The sequence below is a fragment of the Lontra canadensis genome, unplaced genomic scaffold, assembly GCF_010015895.1.
Source record: "Lontra canadensis isolate GAN:19392208 unplaced genomic scaffold, GSC_riverotter_1.0 scaffold52, whole genome shotgun sequence".
In the NCBI taxonomy this organism is placed as follows: Eukaryota; Metazoa; Chordata; class Mammalia; order Carnivora; family Mustelidae; genus Lontra; species Lontra canadensis.
In genome coordinates this window covers 13,892,351-13,910,344 of record NW_022631046.1, presented here as the reverse complement: position 1 = coordinate 13,910,344, position 17,994 = coordinate 13,892,351, and the positions used below count along the sequence as shown (strand labels likewise).

The 17,994-nt window shown below is 37.7% G+C and overlaps 2 protein-coding genes across 16 annotated transcripts in view; both read left to right on the top strand.

Moving 5' to 3' along the window:
• Window positions 1-17,994, top strand: part of ANKS1B (ankyrin repeat and sterile alpha motif domain containing 1B) — a 1,097,747-nt gene that overhangs the window by 11,350 nt on the left and 1,068,403 nt on the right. The gene's annotated exons all lie outside the window — the stretch shown is intronic.
• On the top strand, window positions 13,121-13,391 carry LOC116877439 (60S ribosomal protein L37a-like). Its single transcript, XM_032874152.1, is given in 1 exon segment — window positions 13,121-13,391. A coding segment is annotated over 1 exon segment (267 nt). The 3' UTR covers window positions 13,388-13,391.

The following is a 17,994-nucleotide window of genomic DNA, read 5'->3' as shown; positions in this document are numbered from 1 at the left end:
TTTAGGATATTTGTCAGTCATCATATTCTTTTTTAAGATTTTATTTATTTATTTGAGCAGAGAGCCCGATGTGGGGCTCGATCCCAGGACCCTGAGATCAGGACCCAAGCTGAAGTCAGCAGCTTAGTCCACTGAGCCACCCAGGCACCCCAAGTCAGTCATCATTTTGTGTTTAAAACACGGTGGGACTATTTTATCCAAGATTTTGTGGGTGCATAATGGTATCTAACTTCTGTTGTCTTCAAAGGTAGTTTAATAACCTGTCCATGCATGCCAAGTCTCCAGATGGGTGTGATTTATTTTTCCCTATTTCTTCCCTCTCATGAGAAGGAGGAAAATATAGTATTTACCATAGTTTTCATTTAATTTCATTTAACTTTTTGATTCATTTGTTCAAGCCAATAAATCTGAGCTCTTAGTTTTAACTGATTCCATTACTAACTGAAGGATCTTGTCAAGTCTATTGTTAGGCTCTGTAGAAAAACCAGGCAACCAGGTACTTTGTCCTTAGGACCTTCCCATCCCCTGTTTTTGTTCTTCTCTGTCCTTTCACTAAGCCTTTATTCCTTTCTTGTTCTGAGACATTCTTTGTCTTTTTTTTTTTTTTAACCTGAAACCCAGAATTCTCATTCAGTTTTATCATGTGCAAAGAAAAAGTTTTCTGAATTGCCCCTTATTTCCTCATGCCATAGGTGTCCATTTTCAGCATCAGTAAGTGGCATGGTAGAAAGAAGCAACAGAATGTAATGGAAGAAGTCAGAGTCTTGAGCTGGAATGAAAACTCTGCTGTTGAATGGACATTTGGCCCAGGGCAGGTTATTTAACTTCTTTGGACCTCAGTCTCCTGATTTAGAAGTGAGGATGATATCTATCTTGTAAAGTTGTAAGGATTAAAGAGAATTTATATAAAATATCTAGCACAGGGCCTGTCATGTAGGAGGAACCCAAAATGTGTGGTTTTCTTTGTTATTATTATTACTGAGGCATTATGGCTGTCTAAGGAATAATTGTATAAATTTCATGAGTGTCTTTATTTGATGTGAACTATGGGATATTTGCATTTTTTTTTTTTTTTTAATTTGACAGACAGATCACAAGTAGGCAGAGAGAGGAGGAGGAGGCAGGCTCCCCGCTGAGCAGAGAGCCCGATGCGGGACTCGATCCCAGGACCCTGAGATCACGACCTGAGCCGAAGGCAGAGGCTTTAACCACTGAGCCACCCATGCGCCCCGGATATTTGCATTTTAATATGTAACTTCTTTAGGTACCTTGTCTTAAGTTAAATCTTTAATGGTGTAGGCACCAAGACAGGCCACTGGGGGTGATATATTTGCCTAGTACTTCTCTAATCTCAAGAGATAGTGCTTACTTTTTTCTGCCTACTTTTAGGAATGGTACTGGTCACCAGATATTTAGCATTAGTTTGTTATCGTCTACATTTTTCACAAAGCTAATTTGAGCACACAGAGATTGTGTTCTGCTGGAGTTGTGCGTGCTGTGTTATATATAATCCATGAGGTTAATGGTTTCCCAATAAGCTTATCATTGATATTTTCTTTATCTGGCTTTTTAAAGCATTTTTTGTTGACAAATATTTTGAGGGTGTGTACTATATATTCAGCATGGTGATGGTGCTTTGGAGTATAGAAAACAGATTCTCCCCTCTAGGCAATTTGCAGAAGTTACACACAGGAGATGATAGCTAGCTATATAGTAGTTTCTAATTTCATAGAGTATAAAAGCTCACAGAGTAAACTTTTTCTTCTTATCAATCTAGTGTCAACATTTGGCTCCCTTCTTCCATTATATATATGAACTAGATCTGACCATGAGTCAGGGTTAAGTAATTCTTTAATGGTTGGAGCTAGAACTTTAAGAAAACTAATTTTGATTTTTAAATAATCACATAGTTGTGGAAAAGCTAGTTTAGTTGAAGTAACTTTTTTCCTCTGAACCACCTGAGAGTAAGTTGCCAACCTGATGCCCTGTCACCTCAGGATATTTTAGTTTGTATTGAGTTTATATTTCCTAAAAGCAAGGGTATTTCTCTATACAACCACAATTCAACTACTAAAATCAGGAAATTAATATTGCTACATTACAACCATTAGACCCCATTCAAGTGTGGGCAGTTGTCCCAATAATGTGCTTCACTGGAATCCAGTTCAGAATCATATTACATTTTGTTGTCACACCTCCTTAATGTTCTTCGGTGTGGAAGAGTGTCTCAGTCTTTCCTTGACTTTTATGATCTTGACACTTTTTAAGATGATAGGCCAGTTATTTTGTAAAATGTCCCTCAGTTTGGGTTTGTCTGTTTTTTTTTCTTAGGATTAGATTCACATTGTGCTCATATTTGGCAGGAATATCACAGAAGGATGCTGTGTTCTTTTCATTGCATCCTATCAGGGGTTGCATGATTTTGATTTGTACAGTTGCTCATAATGTTCACTTTAATCACTTGTTTATGATAGTGCCTGTCAGACATTTATATAGACAATTACTCCTTTTCCCTTTGTAATAACTATTTTGTGGGGAGGTATACTTAATTAGCTGCATATCCCATTCTTTATCACATTTTATTTATGTAAGTATGGACTCATGGTTTGTTTTATTACATGGGTTTTGATGTATTATTGTCGTTGTTAATTTTTGATGCTTAAATTGTCCCAGACTTAACCAGTATAAGTTCTTGAAGGCTGGCTTTTCTGAGTCATTCTTTGAGCATTTCCTTGATTTTGGCACCATAAAATGTTCCAGGACTTATCTTTCTCTGCCTTAGTTCTGGATCAGCCATTTCTCTAAGAAGTCATAGTTCTTTTTGTTGGAAAATGGTAAGTAGGTGCTAACATTTGGATACTAAGTATAGTCATTAGTGAAAATATATATTCATACACAAAAATATACACACTTACATCTATATCTACCTGTATTTATTGAAAATCATGGGTTTACAATGATGAGTCTAACTCCAGTCCAACTCCACACTCATGATTCATTTTGGTTTCTTCCCTTCCTACATTTGTAACTTCTTGCTCCAATAGTGAAAAACTTGTTTTCTGTTCTCTTTAGTACACATACTTATTTGATAAATTCCCCTGTATACAAACAACAAATCCCCCTCTCTACTGCCATGTCCTCCCCGAGTCTGTGTCTTCATTATGCAGCTCAGGCTCTGCTGCTCATGTTAGCCTGATCTACACTGATAGCCTCTTGCCATTTACAGTCTCTGATCTTTATGCCAGTTCACATCTACAGAAGGATACCTTTTTTATCCTGCTTGGGATCTGACCCCCTGAACTGGGTCATCCTTGTGGATGATCTCTTCACCCTGTTTGGACTCTTGACACCGTATGTCCGAATGTTCCCCTCTGCCTGACCACCACATGGATACCCTTTTCACCCTGTTGGGGCTCTCATCCTCTCACATCATGTAACCCTTTATAGGGATGCCCTTTCCAACTTGCTTGGCACTGACACCCCATACTCAGCCACCCCCAGTATGAATATCTCCTTCCTTGGCTTGGGCTCTGTCAACTTTCCTGTAGGCACCGGCAGCCTCTCTCTTCTCTCTGGTGTGGATGATTATTTTTTCCTGCCCTTCATAATAGCTTTAGAGACTAAATTATTCTTTTATTTTTTAAAAGACTTTATTTCTTTGTCAGAGAGAGAGAGAGCATGTGCACAAGCTGGGGAAGCTGCAAGTAGAGGGAGAAGCAGGCTCCTTGCTGAGCAAGGAGCTGGATGTGGAGCTCGATCCTAGGACTCCAGGATCATGACCTGAGCTAACGGCAGAAGCTTAACTGACTGAACCACCCAGGTGCCCTGAGAGATTGAATTGTTCAGGAAGAGAAGGGAAATAGAAGGAAGCAAAAGAAGAAAGAGAGTGGAAGAGGAAGTGAAAGAAGAGAGTAACATATTGTTCCTCTTTTTATCTGTGATGATGATGATGGTAAAAAATCTCAGTAACCACCTGTTCCTTTATGTTGAAAGAAAATTGGGTTATGGGCAAGTAAGAATTCTAGCTAACATGAAGATTATGACCAAAGTACTGTGTGGCAGTTCTCCTGGACTTCATTTCTTCCTGCATTTTGGAGGAGAGATGATATTTCGGTGGGTTGGTCAGCACGTTTCCTTTTTTAAATGAGCTTTTTTTTTCATGTATTTTGTTATGGATATGTAGTAGGCCTCCAGATTGACTGTGAGAGAGAAAGTCTTTATATATTTTTTGCTCTGTTTAGCTGAAAGTATCCTAATTGTCAGTGAAGTGCATTCTCAAGAATTTTTGTAAGATGATGATAATGCAAAAAAAGTTATAAAAGCACTGAGATAAGAACTGTCATTCACTGAGAAAGTTTAGTTTGCAGAATTTAGTAGAGATAAGGATTTTAGCAAGTAGATTTTTCTTGTTATGTGATATTCCTGCTATGATTTTTTAAAAATTACTTATTTGTATGTGTGTGTGTGAGAGAGAGAGAGAGAGAGAGAGAGAGAACAGAAGGAGAGGGAGAAGCAGGCTCCCTGCTGTGGCACTTGATCCCGGGACCCTGAGATCATGACCTGAGCTGAAGGTAGACACCTAATCAACTGAGCCACCCAGGTACCCCCGCCCCCACTATTATTTTTAAGATGTCATTAAAAACATTATGTCAGGAAATTGACTAACTATATTTTAAAATATGGTAAATCTATATAGGTCTTGTAAAAATGCTTATTGTGCCAAATGAACCAGGACAATAAGTAATTTATACTGGGGATTTCCCAGACTTTAAATTATTGCCAGGAATCCTTAATTCCTGGAAGTAAATCTTTGCAAAGAAATTTCCAGGTAGCTCTTTAGTAAGCATTTGATATCACTGAACAGTGCTCTTCTTATTTGCAAAGAGTTGGAAACAAATAGTTTGGGAACATTGCAGAAATAATTCATTGCAGTTATATTCTGTATTTTAAAAGACCATTCGGCTTCTCATGCCAAATTCAAGAAAAAATAACAGCTGGCAGTATTACCAGCTGCTGTTCTCCTTTTCTGGGTCTGAGAAGACAAACTCAATGGAATGATAATCAGAATTTTGGTTTTACTATCTAAGAAGGGAGCCAAACAAGCCGAGATTTAAACAACATACTTAATGTGCAAGATAATATCTGGGGATCTAAAGAGATCATTTCTTATTTATTTATTTTTTTTAACCTTCTTAACATTTTCTTATAATCAGTAGCACCTCTAATAACGCATGACCTTTTTGCAGTATTTCTTTTGGTATCTTGGCTTTTTTTTTTTTTTTAATTTTATTTATTTATTTGAGAGAGAGAGAGAGAGCGCCCCACCAGCAGGGGTAGTGGCAGGGAGAGGGAGAAGGAAGAGGAGGAGGCTTCTGGCAGAGCAGGGAGCCTGATGAGCAGGGCTCGATTTCACGACCGCAGGATCATGACCTGAACCAAAGGCAGACACTTAACTGAACCACCCAGGCGCCCCTTGGCTTTTATTTTTAAGGAATCCTTGGGTTTACACTTCACAGTTGTGACATTCATTAACAGAACAAGGGACTGTACGGAATATGTATTCTACCTATTCCTGTTCCCTTCAATCCTTCCAAAACTCTTTTTTTTTTTTTTTTAAGATTTATTTATTTGACAGACAGAGATCACAAGTAGGCAAAGAGAGAGGAAGGGAAGCAGGCTCCCCGCCGAGCAGAGAGCCCGATGCAGGGCTCGATCCCAGGATCCTGGGACCATGACCTGGGCTGAAGGCAGAGGCTTTAACCCATTGAGCCACCCAGGCGCCCCCCTTCCAAAACTCTTGAATCTTGAATTGACAGATACTATTTTCTCAGCAATATAATCCATATTGTTTCTGTGATAGAAAGGAGTTGAGGAAAGGAATCATCCATGTCTGATGTGACCTTTCTCTGAAGTCTTGCTTGCTTGCTCTTTACACTGAAATGGGGGTTTATAGGACTATTCAAGTGCATATATACATACTTATATATGTGTATGTATGTGTGTGTGTGTGTATAATCAAGGAAAACTTGAACTACTGGGAGTTCAGAAATTTCTTAAGATGAGAAATCAAGGCAGCAGGGATCTGGGGGACAGGGTCATGTAGCATGTAATAGAAGCTGCTGAATCTCTTTGGGCTTAACCTCATATTTGGGGGGAAGATGGGGACAAAATCTTAGAAAAGGGACATGTGGAAAAAATTTTATTACATTGACTATTTTATGATGAACTTCTTGAGAGAATACACCCAAACCAGAAATCTGTCTTCAACTTGCCTTTCTTACTTCCTCTCTGTCATGCTTCCTGTACTTCTTTAAAGAGCTAGAATACTGTGTGATACAATTGGGCACCTTATCCAAGGTGACAGTGGCATTGATAGTGATATTATAACTGCCAGGAAGTTTCTAATAGTAGTCATTCAAAATGAATGCTTACATTTTTCTTTTCACTAGTTATTGGCTTTGGGCATTACCTAGACTCTTACTGTTATATTTTAAAAAATATGTATTTATTTTAAATTAGTGAGAAGTGCATATAGAAAACTCTTCATGACCCTTTGTTGACGCTGGGCCAATATCTGAATTGAGAACATTAATCTAGACTTATAAGTTTATACAGATTCAGTTTCCTCTTTAGTTAACATTTCTAGGTTCCCTCTCTCTTTTCTTTCTGATTGCCTTCCTTAATAGTTCAGCTGTTCTCCTTCAGCAACTCAGCTGTGTCAGCTTTCACTGGTAAACCCTGTAGCTAGAAACTAGAAAACACTCTGACAAAAGAGGAATAGTAATGTTAGGAAACATAAAGAATAGAAGGTTAAGAGAAACAGACATGGTTTGACCATGGTTTTCTAAGGTAGTTTATGTGGCTGATTCAGCTAAAATACCTCTGAGGCTAAATATCTGTATTAGAAAAGTATATGGGAACTTTACCCTGGATAAATGGTCACAGGCTAGAAAATAAGGGTGACACTTAAAGTCCAGGGATTCGGGGGCTCTACTTTTGGCTTTCAGAGCTTATTACCTTGGATGGGCTTGTGCTTTTAATCTGTGCTTAGAAACATTATTTCCAAACATCCATAAGTGTGAATCTTAATTCTTTATATTCCACATTTCTATACCACACATTTTGCTAATATTTCAAGAGTTTCCTGTTCTTTTTGCAAATAAAGTGCTCATTTTGGCCGTTTTCCAAATATGACAGTTGGTGGACATGCTTCAGTAGAGAAAAGGAAATTTTCCCTGCTTATCTACTCTTTTCCGTCTGCCCAAGATAGTGTGTCTGTCAATTGTGACCTGATTTTGAAATAATTTATTAAATAGACGGATGCATGATGTTATTTAAAATTTTGGTATGACATTGACTTTTAGTCTTTTATAATAAGCTCTTTATTGAATTCTCTGGTGAGGTTTATTGCTCCTGGGATTTTAGAAATTTCTTAACTCCTTCAGTGAATTTGGACTCTGTTCAGTGTCAAGTATCAGTAATGTTTACTGAGGAAATTAAACCACCTTGCTTATTCAGAAGATAAAGCATGCTGTTTTTTTTTTTCTTTGCCATGAAAACATTATTTTGGAAATATATTAATTTTATAGATAAAGAGGAGGTCCTTATTAGTAGATTGCTTAAGAAAAGTGATAAATAAATGAATATAAAATAGTTATATTTGGTAAGTTTGTTTTCGTTAAATATGTTGACATCTTTTCATTATTTTTTGTTAAGATTCAATATATATGCAATAGATGGTAGTTTAAGGTTTTAAATTTGTAATCTTTTCAGTTGAAGTTGGGAGAGAAATCTAAAAGAATTATATTTCTTTTAAAAAGCATGTTCCTTGGGTTTAAAAATTATTACTCCCAAATATATATCCTAAATCTATATCTCTATTTTAGTCCTCTCTCCTATACTGCAGTCTTGTTTTTCCCAATGGTTTATTGAACATCTTCCCCTTAACGGAGTTATGAAACTTGAAATGTTCATTATTTTTACCCATAGGTCTGCTCTGCCACGTGTATGACTCCTTTGTGTTAATGTAACTACAGTGCACCTTCGTTAGTTCTAGAAACCCTAGAGCCATCTTTGATTCTTTCCCTTCCCATTTACATCCATTTAGTATGACTACTTCCAGTATTAGCCCTTCTAATCCATTCATTCCTCTGCCATTAGAGGAATTATTCTAAAACTTTTTATTCTCTGACTTACAAATCACTGGCTCTCTAATGGACTTTTTTCCAAATAACTGTAATATCTTTTGAAGCCTTTTATGATTTGGCTCCTCCCTACCTGCCCCATTTCCCATCAGTCCCCTGCAGCAGCATCTTTCAACCATACCTGATTCCTATACTTGGAATTGTAAGTAGGCATCATGTGCTTTCTGCTTTTGCTCTTCTTGGAATACATGTCTTTCCTGTGTGTGCTCAGTGAAGCCCTTTTTATATTCCTAGACTCAACTCCAGCATAATCATGTCTTCTAGGAAGCCTTACCTGATCTCTATCTTTGAATCCCCGCATTTGTATACACCTCTATTTTTGGCACTTAGAATACTGGATTGTAATTATTTGCATGTTTGGCTTCCCTCTATACCCTGATGTCCTTCAGGTCTGAAGTTGTGGCTTAGTTGTCTTTTAAAGTGCTAAACGAATGTTACTATTTTATGCCTAGGACATATAGGCATTCCAGAAACTATTTGTTGAATGACAAAATGAGTGAATAACTAGAACATTACATGCTATATCTTTTTGGACTATATCTTTGGGAGCAATTATTGACTGAGAGAGAGGTTTGATTAGTAACCTTGGGGCTGAGAAAAATTTAATCATTTGTTAGAGCAACTATTGCTAGGCACTCTTCCTGTTGCCATAGCTTATGGGGCATTGAGTTAGTTCACAGGACGTTGAGATATAGAGAAATTTAGTAACTGGGACAAGTAAGTTACTTGACTAAGTAAGCAGTATAGTTGGATTTGGAATTCAGAATTCCCTGACTTAAGAGCGAATGTTCTTTTCTCAGTGCTGGAAAATTATCAGAGATAGGGTTTGGGGGAGGCACTTTAAAATGAAGGCAGAGAGATTAGGGTAAAGTCCCATTTGAAACCATAACTTTTCTTTTTGCTATAGATTCCAGAAATATCTAGGAGATATTACAGGAGAGGCAATGTTAAGTTCATGCTCTTAGTAACTTTGAACCTAAATGAAAGAATGAGTGAAGAGATAATGAAGTGGAGGGAGCTAACAAAAATTAATCAAAACAAGGAGAAAGAGTTGATAATAAAAATCAGATTACAGTAAAGGGAATGCTAATATTCATTGAATATCTACTGTATGCTGGTCTTGTAGATTTATCATTTCCTCATCAATTCTCACAGCAAACTTATGAGATCAGTATTATTTTCTCCATTTGCATGTGGTTAAAGTCTCATGGATACTTTAGATTTAAAAGAGGTTAAATATCTTGCTCAAGATAATGTAGACAGGACTCATGGAGCTTAGGTTCAAACCTAGTTCTATATGATTCCATCTCGTGAGGAATGGAGATAAATTTCCTTTGTACCATCAGATATCTCAGTGCAGCTGAACTCTGAATCAGTCATTATAATGAATAACAAGATGTTATACAGAGGAAAAATCAGTTTAACCAGGTGGATCCTTTGTGCTGGCTGAATTGATAATTGGTTATTTCTATACATTCGGAAGGAGTATAAGATAGTTATGATGTCTTTTCTTGGGAATTCTTCCTATTACCTTAACATTGAGAGAAAGTATCAATCAAATATGGTAAACTTTAATAATCCATAAGGCTCAAACATTGACCAATTAGATGGATTCTCGCTATAAACATCTGGGGAGGCTGCATTATAGCCCAGTATCAGTCTAGTGGTCTAGATCAGACAAGTGGACTAGAATTGTTTAGAGGCTCCATTATCTGTAAAGCTGAGAAGCAGAATTTTTTTTTTTAATCATGTATTGTGTTGTAGAATTATTCTAGTACCAGATTAATTTGTTATATATGCTAAACCAATTAGCATTTATAGTGAGAGTGACATTTAAGGAAAAAGAAGGTTGTTGTAGAATAATGAAAATCTCATTTACATGATATACCTACTACCTCGCCTAAGACTCCAAAAACGCTTTACTAGTTTGATATTTGGTTTCTCATTTTTCCATCTGCTTGTTCATTTTGCTCATTTTTTCACTCTGTATTCTTTGATTTTAAGACTGTTATTTCTGTCAATTCTGAGAAAGGATTTTTCTTTTTAAGCTATAGAATAGGGATAATCTGACTGTAATCAGTTTAGGTATGAATTACTTACTTACATATCTGACTTCTGTACTAAGCTCTAAGCTATTTAAGGGTAGGGACAATTTCTTTTTTTTTTTTTTTAAATCTCTCTGCCCTCCAGTGTCTAACGGAGTACTTCATTATATATTTTGGTGACTGAATTAAAGAACTCAGAATTCAGTCAGCCTAAATGTATGTTTTTTGCAGTTCAAGCCTGCAGTTTATGAGTTTCATATATTCCTTCAGTGACCACGTAATGAGCTCTTAAAACCTGTAAATGGCTGTTTTAGAGATAGGCAGTAGACCCTAAGATGACTACAGAGAAGAGAGATTAAATGCTGGGACCCCACAGACAGGAGAAAATCTTTTAAAGGCTGCTCTGTTGTGTGGTGTCATATCATACTGTTACCCTGAGGTGTAGGGAACAATAGATGTTTGAGATTGGTCGGGTTTGTTTGGGGATCAGACTCTGTAGAGATCCAAGTCCAGAAAACAAAGGATTAAAGTCTCTGCATTTTCTCTGGTAAGAAGCAAGCCAGGGAGTTTTGGAACCAGATGGAGGTAACAATGTCTTATGTCTCTTAGGTGGATGTCAGGAGGGAATTGAGGATCTGAGGACCAATGTATCATAGCATTTCTGGGAAAAAAGGCAACGTCTCAATGGTGAAGGCAGACAAAGGGCCTGGGAACACAGTAGATCAGATACCAGCAGGGAGAGGAAATCGGAAAATAAATCCTTTAGTTAATAAAAATCCAGGCTTTGTTAATTTTTGGTGTTTTATCCTGATCACATGGCATCACCTGCTTTACATCTGCTGAGCAGCTCTCTAGTACTGTAGCCACTATGGGGACTTAGCAGGGTTCTTCCTAAAATTGGGCAATGAAGAGCTCAACATGGAAGCCTAAAAGTTAAGGCGTAGTTGAGAAGAAAGTTGAGAAGAGCCTTCAGAAGAGTTTGATCAAGGAGAGATTCCTTGTCACTTTCCTTCTGTATTCCTGCCCAGGTTTCTCTTTTTCTTAAACAGGAAACTGAAAAAGCCCAGAAACCTTTCCTTGACCTTACTGTATTCTGCTTGCTTATCTCAGGCTTTTTCTCTTCATCAGATTATTTGAGGAAAAAGAAGAACTGAATACTCCTTTAACTTCTGTGTTCTTAGATTATTGAAACATGCCTCTTAAACTTCATCGTTATCTTCTTGATAACCAAATCATATGGTACCCCCATCCTCATCTTTCCGTGTTTCTCAGCAACATTTGATATTTTTGACTGTCTTTTCTTTCTTAAAACCTGTTCTTCCTTGACCTTTGTGATTTAATACCCACTCACTGTAGTGGAAGAGGGTCGTGTCTTACCCAATGCCATTTTAATTCAGCCGTTGACCAGCCTACCGTAAGTATGTGTGTGATGCCCAGCCAGGACCAGAAAGAACTGTCTAAACAAACTGAGCCAAGATTGTGAATTGCGTAGAATTGCTTAGCCAACTGGTAGAGTCTAGAGCAATTATAAATGGTTATTGTTCGAAGCCACTGAGTTTTAGGATGGGTTGTAATGCATCATTATTGTGGCAGTAAACAACTGATAGAGCACAAGGAAAAGACCTGAAGGAAGTTATCAAAGAAATAATGCAAGAAAATTTCCTGTACTGTAGGATACACGTCTCTAGACTTTAAAAGCTTCCCAAGTATCCAGCATAATGAATGAGAAAAGAACTCAAAGCTGCATCAGTTTGAAATTTAAGAACATCATGGATTAAAATAAAATTCTCAAAGTTTTGTAGAGGTTGTATAGGACAAAAGAAAAGAAAACACAAAAACAAGTCCTGTAGAGATGAATGGAAATCAGAATGACATCAAACTTTTAACAGCAGCGCTAGATTATAGAAGACACTGTTGCATTGCTTTCAAAATTAGGAGGCAAATCACTTTCAGCTTGTGTTTTTCTATTTAGACAAACTGTTGATTAGAATAAAGAAATTCTCAGACTCAGAAGGATTCAAGTGTATCTTATGTGTCCTTTCATAAACAGCTTCTGGAAGATGAACTTGTATAAAACAAAGGAAGAAATCAATAAAGAGAAAGCCATAGGATGCAAAAAACAAAGGATTTGGTGCAGGAGGGCAGAAAATAGGGTTCCTTGAAAATCGCTCTTCACTAAACTTAGAGAGCACCTGGTCCAGATTGCAGAAAGAGAATAGAAGACTATGGGAAGGATTTGGGAGAATGAAGTGTTTGGTATTTTGAACATTTGGAAAAAACTGACTGTTGACAAATGTGTAGGACTTGGAAAAAAACAGTGATAGGTAAGTGGAAAATGAAGCAAATGAAACAAATGGTAATTATTAACTTCAGAAATATATTTTTTAAGTATGGAAACAATCATATTTTATTAGCTGGCTCAAGAATAAATATTTATGTAGTCATAATGGTATAAACACTGAATACTGATTTAAACATATTGAGAGAGAACAGTGTGTATAGAGGGGAATGGGGAGGAAGGCTGATGGTGTAAGAGAGCAAAATTTTCAATTTCTGTAATAGGAATTAAAATTACAATATTGGAAATTGAGCAATCAGGAAATATCCATATAAGCTTCATATTTAGACCAGAACAAACTACTAAAGAGTCCTCTGAGGTTTAGGACTAGAGCAAATGACATATTTTCCTGTTAAGGGCTGGAAAGTAAATATTACAGGTTTTATGGGCCATACGGTTTTTGCTGTTGTAGGGTGAAAACAGTCATTGACAATTCATGAATGACTGGACGTGGCTGTGTTCCAATAGAACTTTACAGAAACAGATGGCGGGTGCTCTCTGGGTTCTGTCCTAGTTTGTGGAGACATGGCTAAATGTGCCAAGAAGTTGGAATCATTGGTAAATACAGGACTTGTTATGGTGCTTCTGTCAGGAAAATGGTGAAGAAAATTGAAATAAGCCAGCATGCTGAATATTGGTCCTTCTGTGGCAAAACTAAGATGAAAAGATGAGCTGTGGGGATCTGACATTGTGGTTCCTGCATGAAAATGGTAGCTGGTGATGCCTGGGCCCACAACACCACATCTGCTTGCACAGTAAAGTCTGCCATCAGGAAACTGAAGGAACTGAAAGACCAATAAAAGCTCCACCCTTTGAAACACTGCTAGTCTATAACTGGGTTAATTTATGTAACTACAACAGCAACGACAACACCTGATGGTGGAATGGATTTGGGCTGTGGGACATAGTTTGCTTGCTTTATGACTAGAGGGCAAAGGTGGTGGGATAGAGATAATTTTCTTTTCCTAATTCAAGCTCACTTTTAGACTTCCCTGCCTCCCCCCCCATTGATTATAGAATAAATAGAGTAATTTTCTATATTGCCTCTCACATCAGTGTCCAGTTTTATGTTTATTTGTAAAGAGTTTGTGTTTTAGATTATCTGAACTACTTACTGTCTCCAAATATTGACCCAGATAATCTTGCTTCTGTGCCTTATGCTCTTTCCTCTGGAATTATTTTCCTTACTTTACCTCTCCGCTTTTGAAAATTATATATATATCTTTCTGAGTTCCACCTGAAATAACTGCTTCTCTAAGAAACTGTTATAGTTTCTTTCTACCCTACTATAAACCCTTGTTCAGGTAACCAACCAGAGATGACTTAATCCTTTCTTTGGGAGAGATTGAATTTTGGGGTCAGACAGTTCTCAATTTGAATTTAGTATCTACTGTATACTTACTATATGACCTTGAAAAAATGTATTTAACCTGTCTGAACCTTTGCTTTTCTTATTTATAAATATTTCATATGGTTCTTTATAGAGTTAAAGTTGTTTAATACTATTTTCTTCTCTTCACTTCTAACACTTTTGATCAACCTCACATTATAGTCATTTGTGTACTTATCCCCCAACCCTTAGCAACCTACACTCAGATTGGGTCTTCATTGTAAATATCCTGAAGCGGTGCTCAGTAAGCATTGATTTGATTGAACTGAAATGAGAAGGAAATGTCTTAGTGTTGATTTGTAGCCGAAGAATTCTGGCTTTATGATAAAATTAGAGAAATTTTATATTCTACAGTTTGCCTGTTCCCTGATCTTTTTTACATGGCCTATTTTTATTAGTTCAATTCTGTTTTCTCCCACATTGCAAAGGAGGTACAGTGTTAGAGGGGAAAAGAGTGACTTGATTTTTCCTTTGATGGGAACTAAGCCATATGTTTGTATTGAGTCAGCTACTCCAGACTCTGAATTCTCAATCAGATGGTCAGCAGTGTTTAATTGAATTCCCAATATGTGCAAAGCTACACTGGGTGCTGTCACTCTAGGGAGACGTAACCATCTGGAAGAACTTGTTTTTAAGAACCCAGAATATGAGAAATATGTCTCTTCGTATCTAAATTAAAATGATACTAAATTTGGCAAAGTAAATAGCTGGCATAAATGCTGTCTTTTGCCTCGCATTCTCCTCTTTTATCCTTCTTTTAATCTCCAAGAAGAGACACCCTCCTTTTTTGCTATGGCTAGGATGGTGTACTTTTTCCTTGATTTTTTTCCTTCCTAATTATTGATAATTTGCGTAGTACAGGATTCTGATGTTTAAAATCCTCAAGATCTTTTAGTTTTTGGATCCTTTTCTAACTTTAAATATGTATATATGATGGGCAGAAACCTAAAATGCCCTCCTAAGATTTTTTGCCGTAATCCCTATGACTATGCATATGCTGGATGTTACTTCCTTGATTATGTTATGTCACATACCAAAAGGAATTTTGAGATATAATTAAGGTTACTAATCAATTGACCTCAAGACAGAGAGATTATCTAGATAGACCTAATATAATCACATGAGCCCTTTAAAAGCGGAATGTTGGGACGCCTGGGTGGCTCAGTTGGTTAAGCGGCTGCCTTTGGCTCAGGTCATGATCCCAGCGTCCTGGGATCGAGTCCCACATCGGGCTCCTTGCTCGGCGGGGAGCCTGCTTCTCCCTCTGCCTCTGCCTGCCTCTCTGTCTGCCTGTGCTTGCTCACTCTCTCTCCCTCTGTCTCTGACAAATAAATAAATAAAATCTTTAAAAAAAAAAATAAAGCAGAATGTTTTTCAACTGGTAGTAGGAAGAGAAGCCAGAGCTTGAAAACATGAAAAAGGATCTGTTACATTGTTGGTGGCTTGAAGAGGGAGGAGAATATACACAAGGGTGAGAGAGCAGCCTATAGGAGTTGAGAACAGCCTCCAGCAAGGAAATGGGACCTTAGTCTTAAAGCTGCTTGGAGTGGAATTCTGCCAATAGCCTGAATTAGCATATTAAGTGTATCCTCCCTCAGAGCCTCCAGATGAGAGCTCAACCTGGTCAACACTTGGATTTTGTCATTGTGAGACCCCACACAGAGAACCCAGCTAAGCCCACGTGGACTTCTGACCTACACAACAGAGATGTTTGTGGCTTATTTGTTACGTAGCAATGGAAAACTAATAGAGTCCAGGTCTTCCCTGTTAAGAAATGAGTTCCATTTCCTGCCTGACTAGTGGTTGGCTTATTTCTTTCTTCTTTTCATTGTTAAATTTATAAATTAAATGATCTAAAATCACTGTCTTAGTCTATATGCAAGTTTATTCTTTTCTTAATTCCCATGCATCTGTTTCTCAAAGGTCCAAAAATGACTTTCTGATGAACTAGCAACTTCTTCCTTACCAAACCCAAGAACTTCTTCATTTTTATTGTCTTTGGTGTTTTATATTGTACTTGATTTTCTTTTTCGAAATTAATACTTTTTGTAATACTACGTGATTCTGTTTTTTACCCTCCTTTCTTCCATCTCTTCTGTTGTCTTCACAAATCTTGCTGACTAGTATTGGAATTGAATTTAGGAACTTCTGCAAGGAACAAGCAAAGGTGATTAAAGAAACAAGAATTTTAAGAAAAAAGTCGGTGAAGTCCAAATTAATTTTCCTGATGTCTTTGTTAACGTAAGGCTCTTCCTAAGGAGCCAGATGTGTTCCTTGGCCATTTATCTGTAGACATTGTATAGGTGTTATATCTGTTACCTATTACCATAGTAATGTTTCCTAACAAAGTATGCCCAGACTCCTGTTTGTATGTTATATTAAAAACATAATCATCTATTATCATTCATGGATCTGCTAATTTAGGCTGGGCTCATCAGTCAGCAGAGTGGTTTAGGCTTGGTGGCTAGGTGGTTCTGCATCTCACTGCAGTTTGTTAAAATATGGGTTTGCTATGCTGATAAGACTTCATGTGTTTCTGGGCCGCCTGGGTGGCTCAGTGGGTTAAAGCCTCTGCCTTCAGCTCAGGTCATGATCCCAGGGTCCTGGGATCGAGCCCCACATCAGGCTCTCTGCTCAGCAGGGAGCCTGCTTCCCCCCTCTCTCTCTGCCTGCCTCTCTGCCTGCTTGTCATCTCTGTCAAATAAATAAATAAATAAATAAAATCTTTAAAAAAAAAAAAAGACTTCATGTGTTTCTGTCCTCCTTGGTGGAGTGATATAGCCATAGCATACTCCTGTCATGCCAATGATGGAGGTGCCAGAGGGCAAGTGGAAACATATCAGAGCTTTTTAAGGCCTGGCTTTGGGGCTGGCGTACGTTGTCACCTCTGCCTCATTCTGTTAGAGAAAGTCACATGGCCAAACCACAAACCAGGGGTAGGAGAATATATGCTACTGTGGACTAAATTGTGTCCCCTTATCCTAGCAAATTCCTATGTTGAAGCCCTAATCCCCAGTGTAATGGTATTTGGTGATGGGGTCTTTGGGAGATAGTTAAATTTAGATGAGATCTTAAAGGTTTGCTCTCATAATGGGTTTAATGCCCTTATAAGAAGAGGCACCAGAGTGCTGGCTAGCTGGCATAAGCTCTCTTGCACTCCCCCTCTCATCCCTTCTGACCCTGCCCTGTGAGGACACAGCAAGAAGGTGGCCATTTGCAAGCCAGAAAGAGAGCTCTTACTAGGACCTGGTACTTTGATTTTGGACTTATAGCTTCCAGAACAGAGAAGATAAATATCTATTATTTAAGCCACCCAATCTATGGTATTTTGTTATGGTAGCCCAACTTCACCAATATATACTCCATCCCATTAGGGGTAGGAACTGCAAAGTTACATATTTGATAAAGGTCACTGATATAGGGAAGGATGGGGAACTGTGTCAAAAAATGCCATCTGTCAAAGGCATTGAGTAGAATTTCATATTCTCTTCTTTTATCCACTCAGAGTAAGCATCTCTACTCTTTATAATCTTTTAAAAAAATTCTGCCTATTTTATAATAATCATGATAGGTTAGGTTATCATGCCATAACAAGCAACCCACAACTATCTTAGTAACTTAACACAGAGTTTATTTTTCTCTTTTGCAAATTACTGTGGTTCTGGGTTCTTCATGATACTTCTCTCCAGGTGTTGGTTTAACATTCTGCAGTGTATTGTCTATGACACCTCCTTGTTAACAGGCAATTACCATGGTAGGCTTGGAGGGCTAGACAGTAGTAATTAAATGCTTTGGCCCTGAAGTTACATGTTATTATTTCTATGTACCCAGAAATAGAGGAGACCCATGTATTGGTGAACATTAGTTATGATTTATACTCTCACCCCTTCCAGACCTCAGTTTCCTCCTTCAGTGGCAAAGGTGAGTTAAATGACTTTCTTCTCAAATATTCTACAGTAACAGAATGCCAACAGTCTTTGCCTTGCTGCTGTGGTGCTCTAGATTAAGTGCCCACCA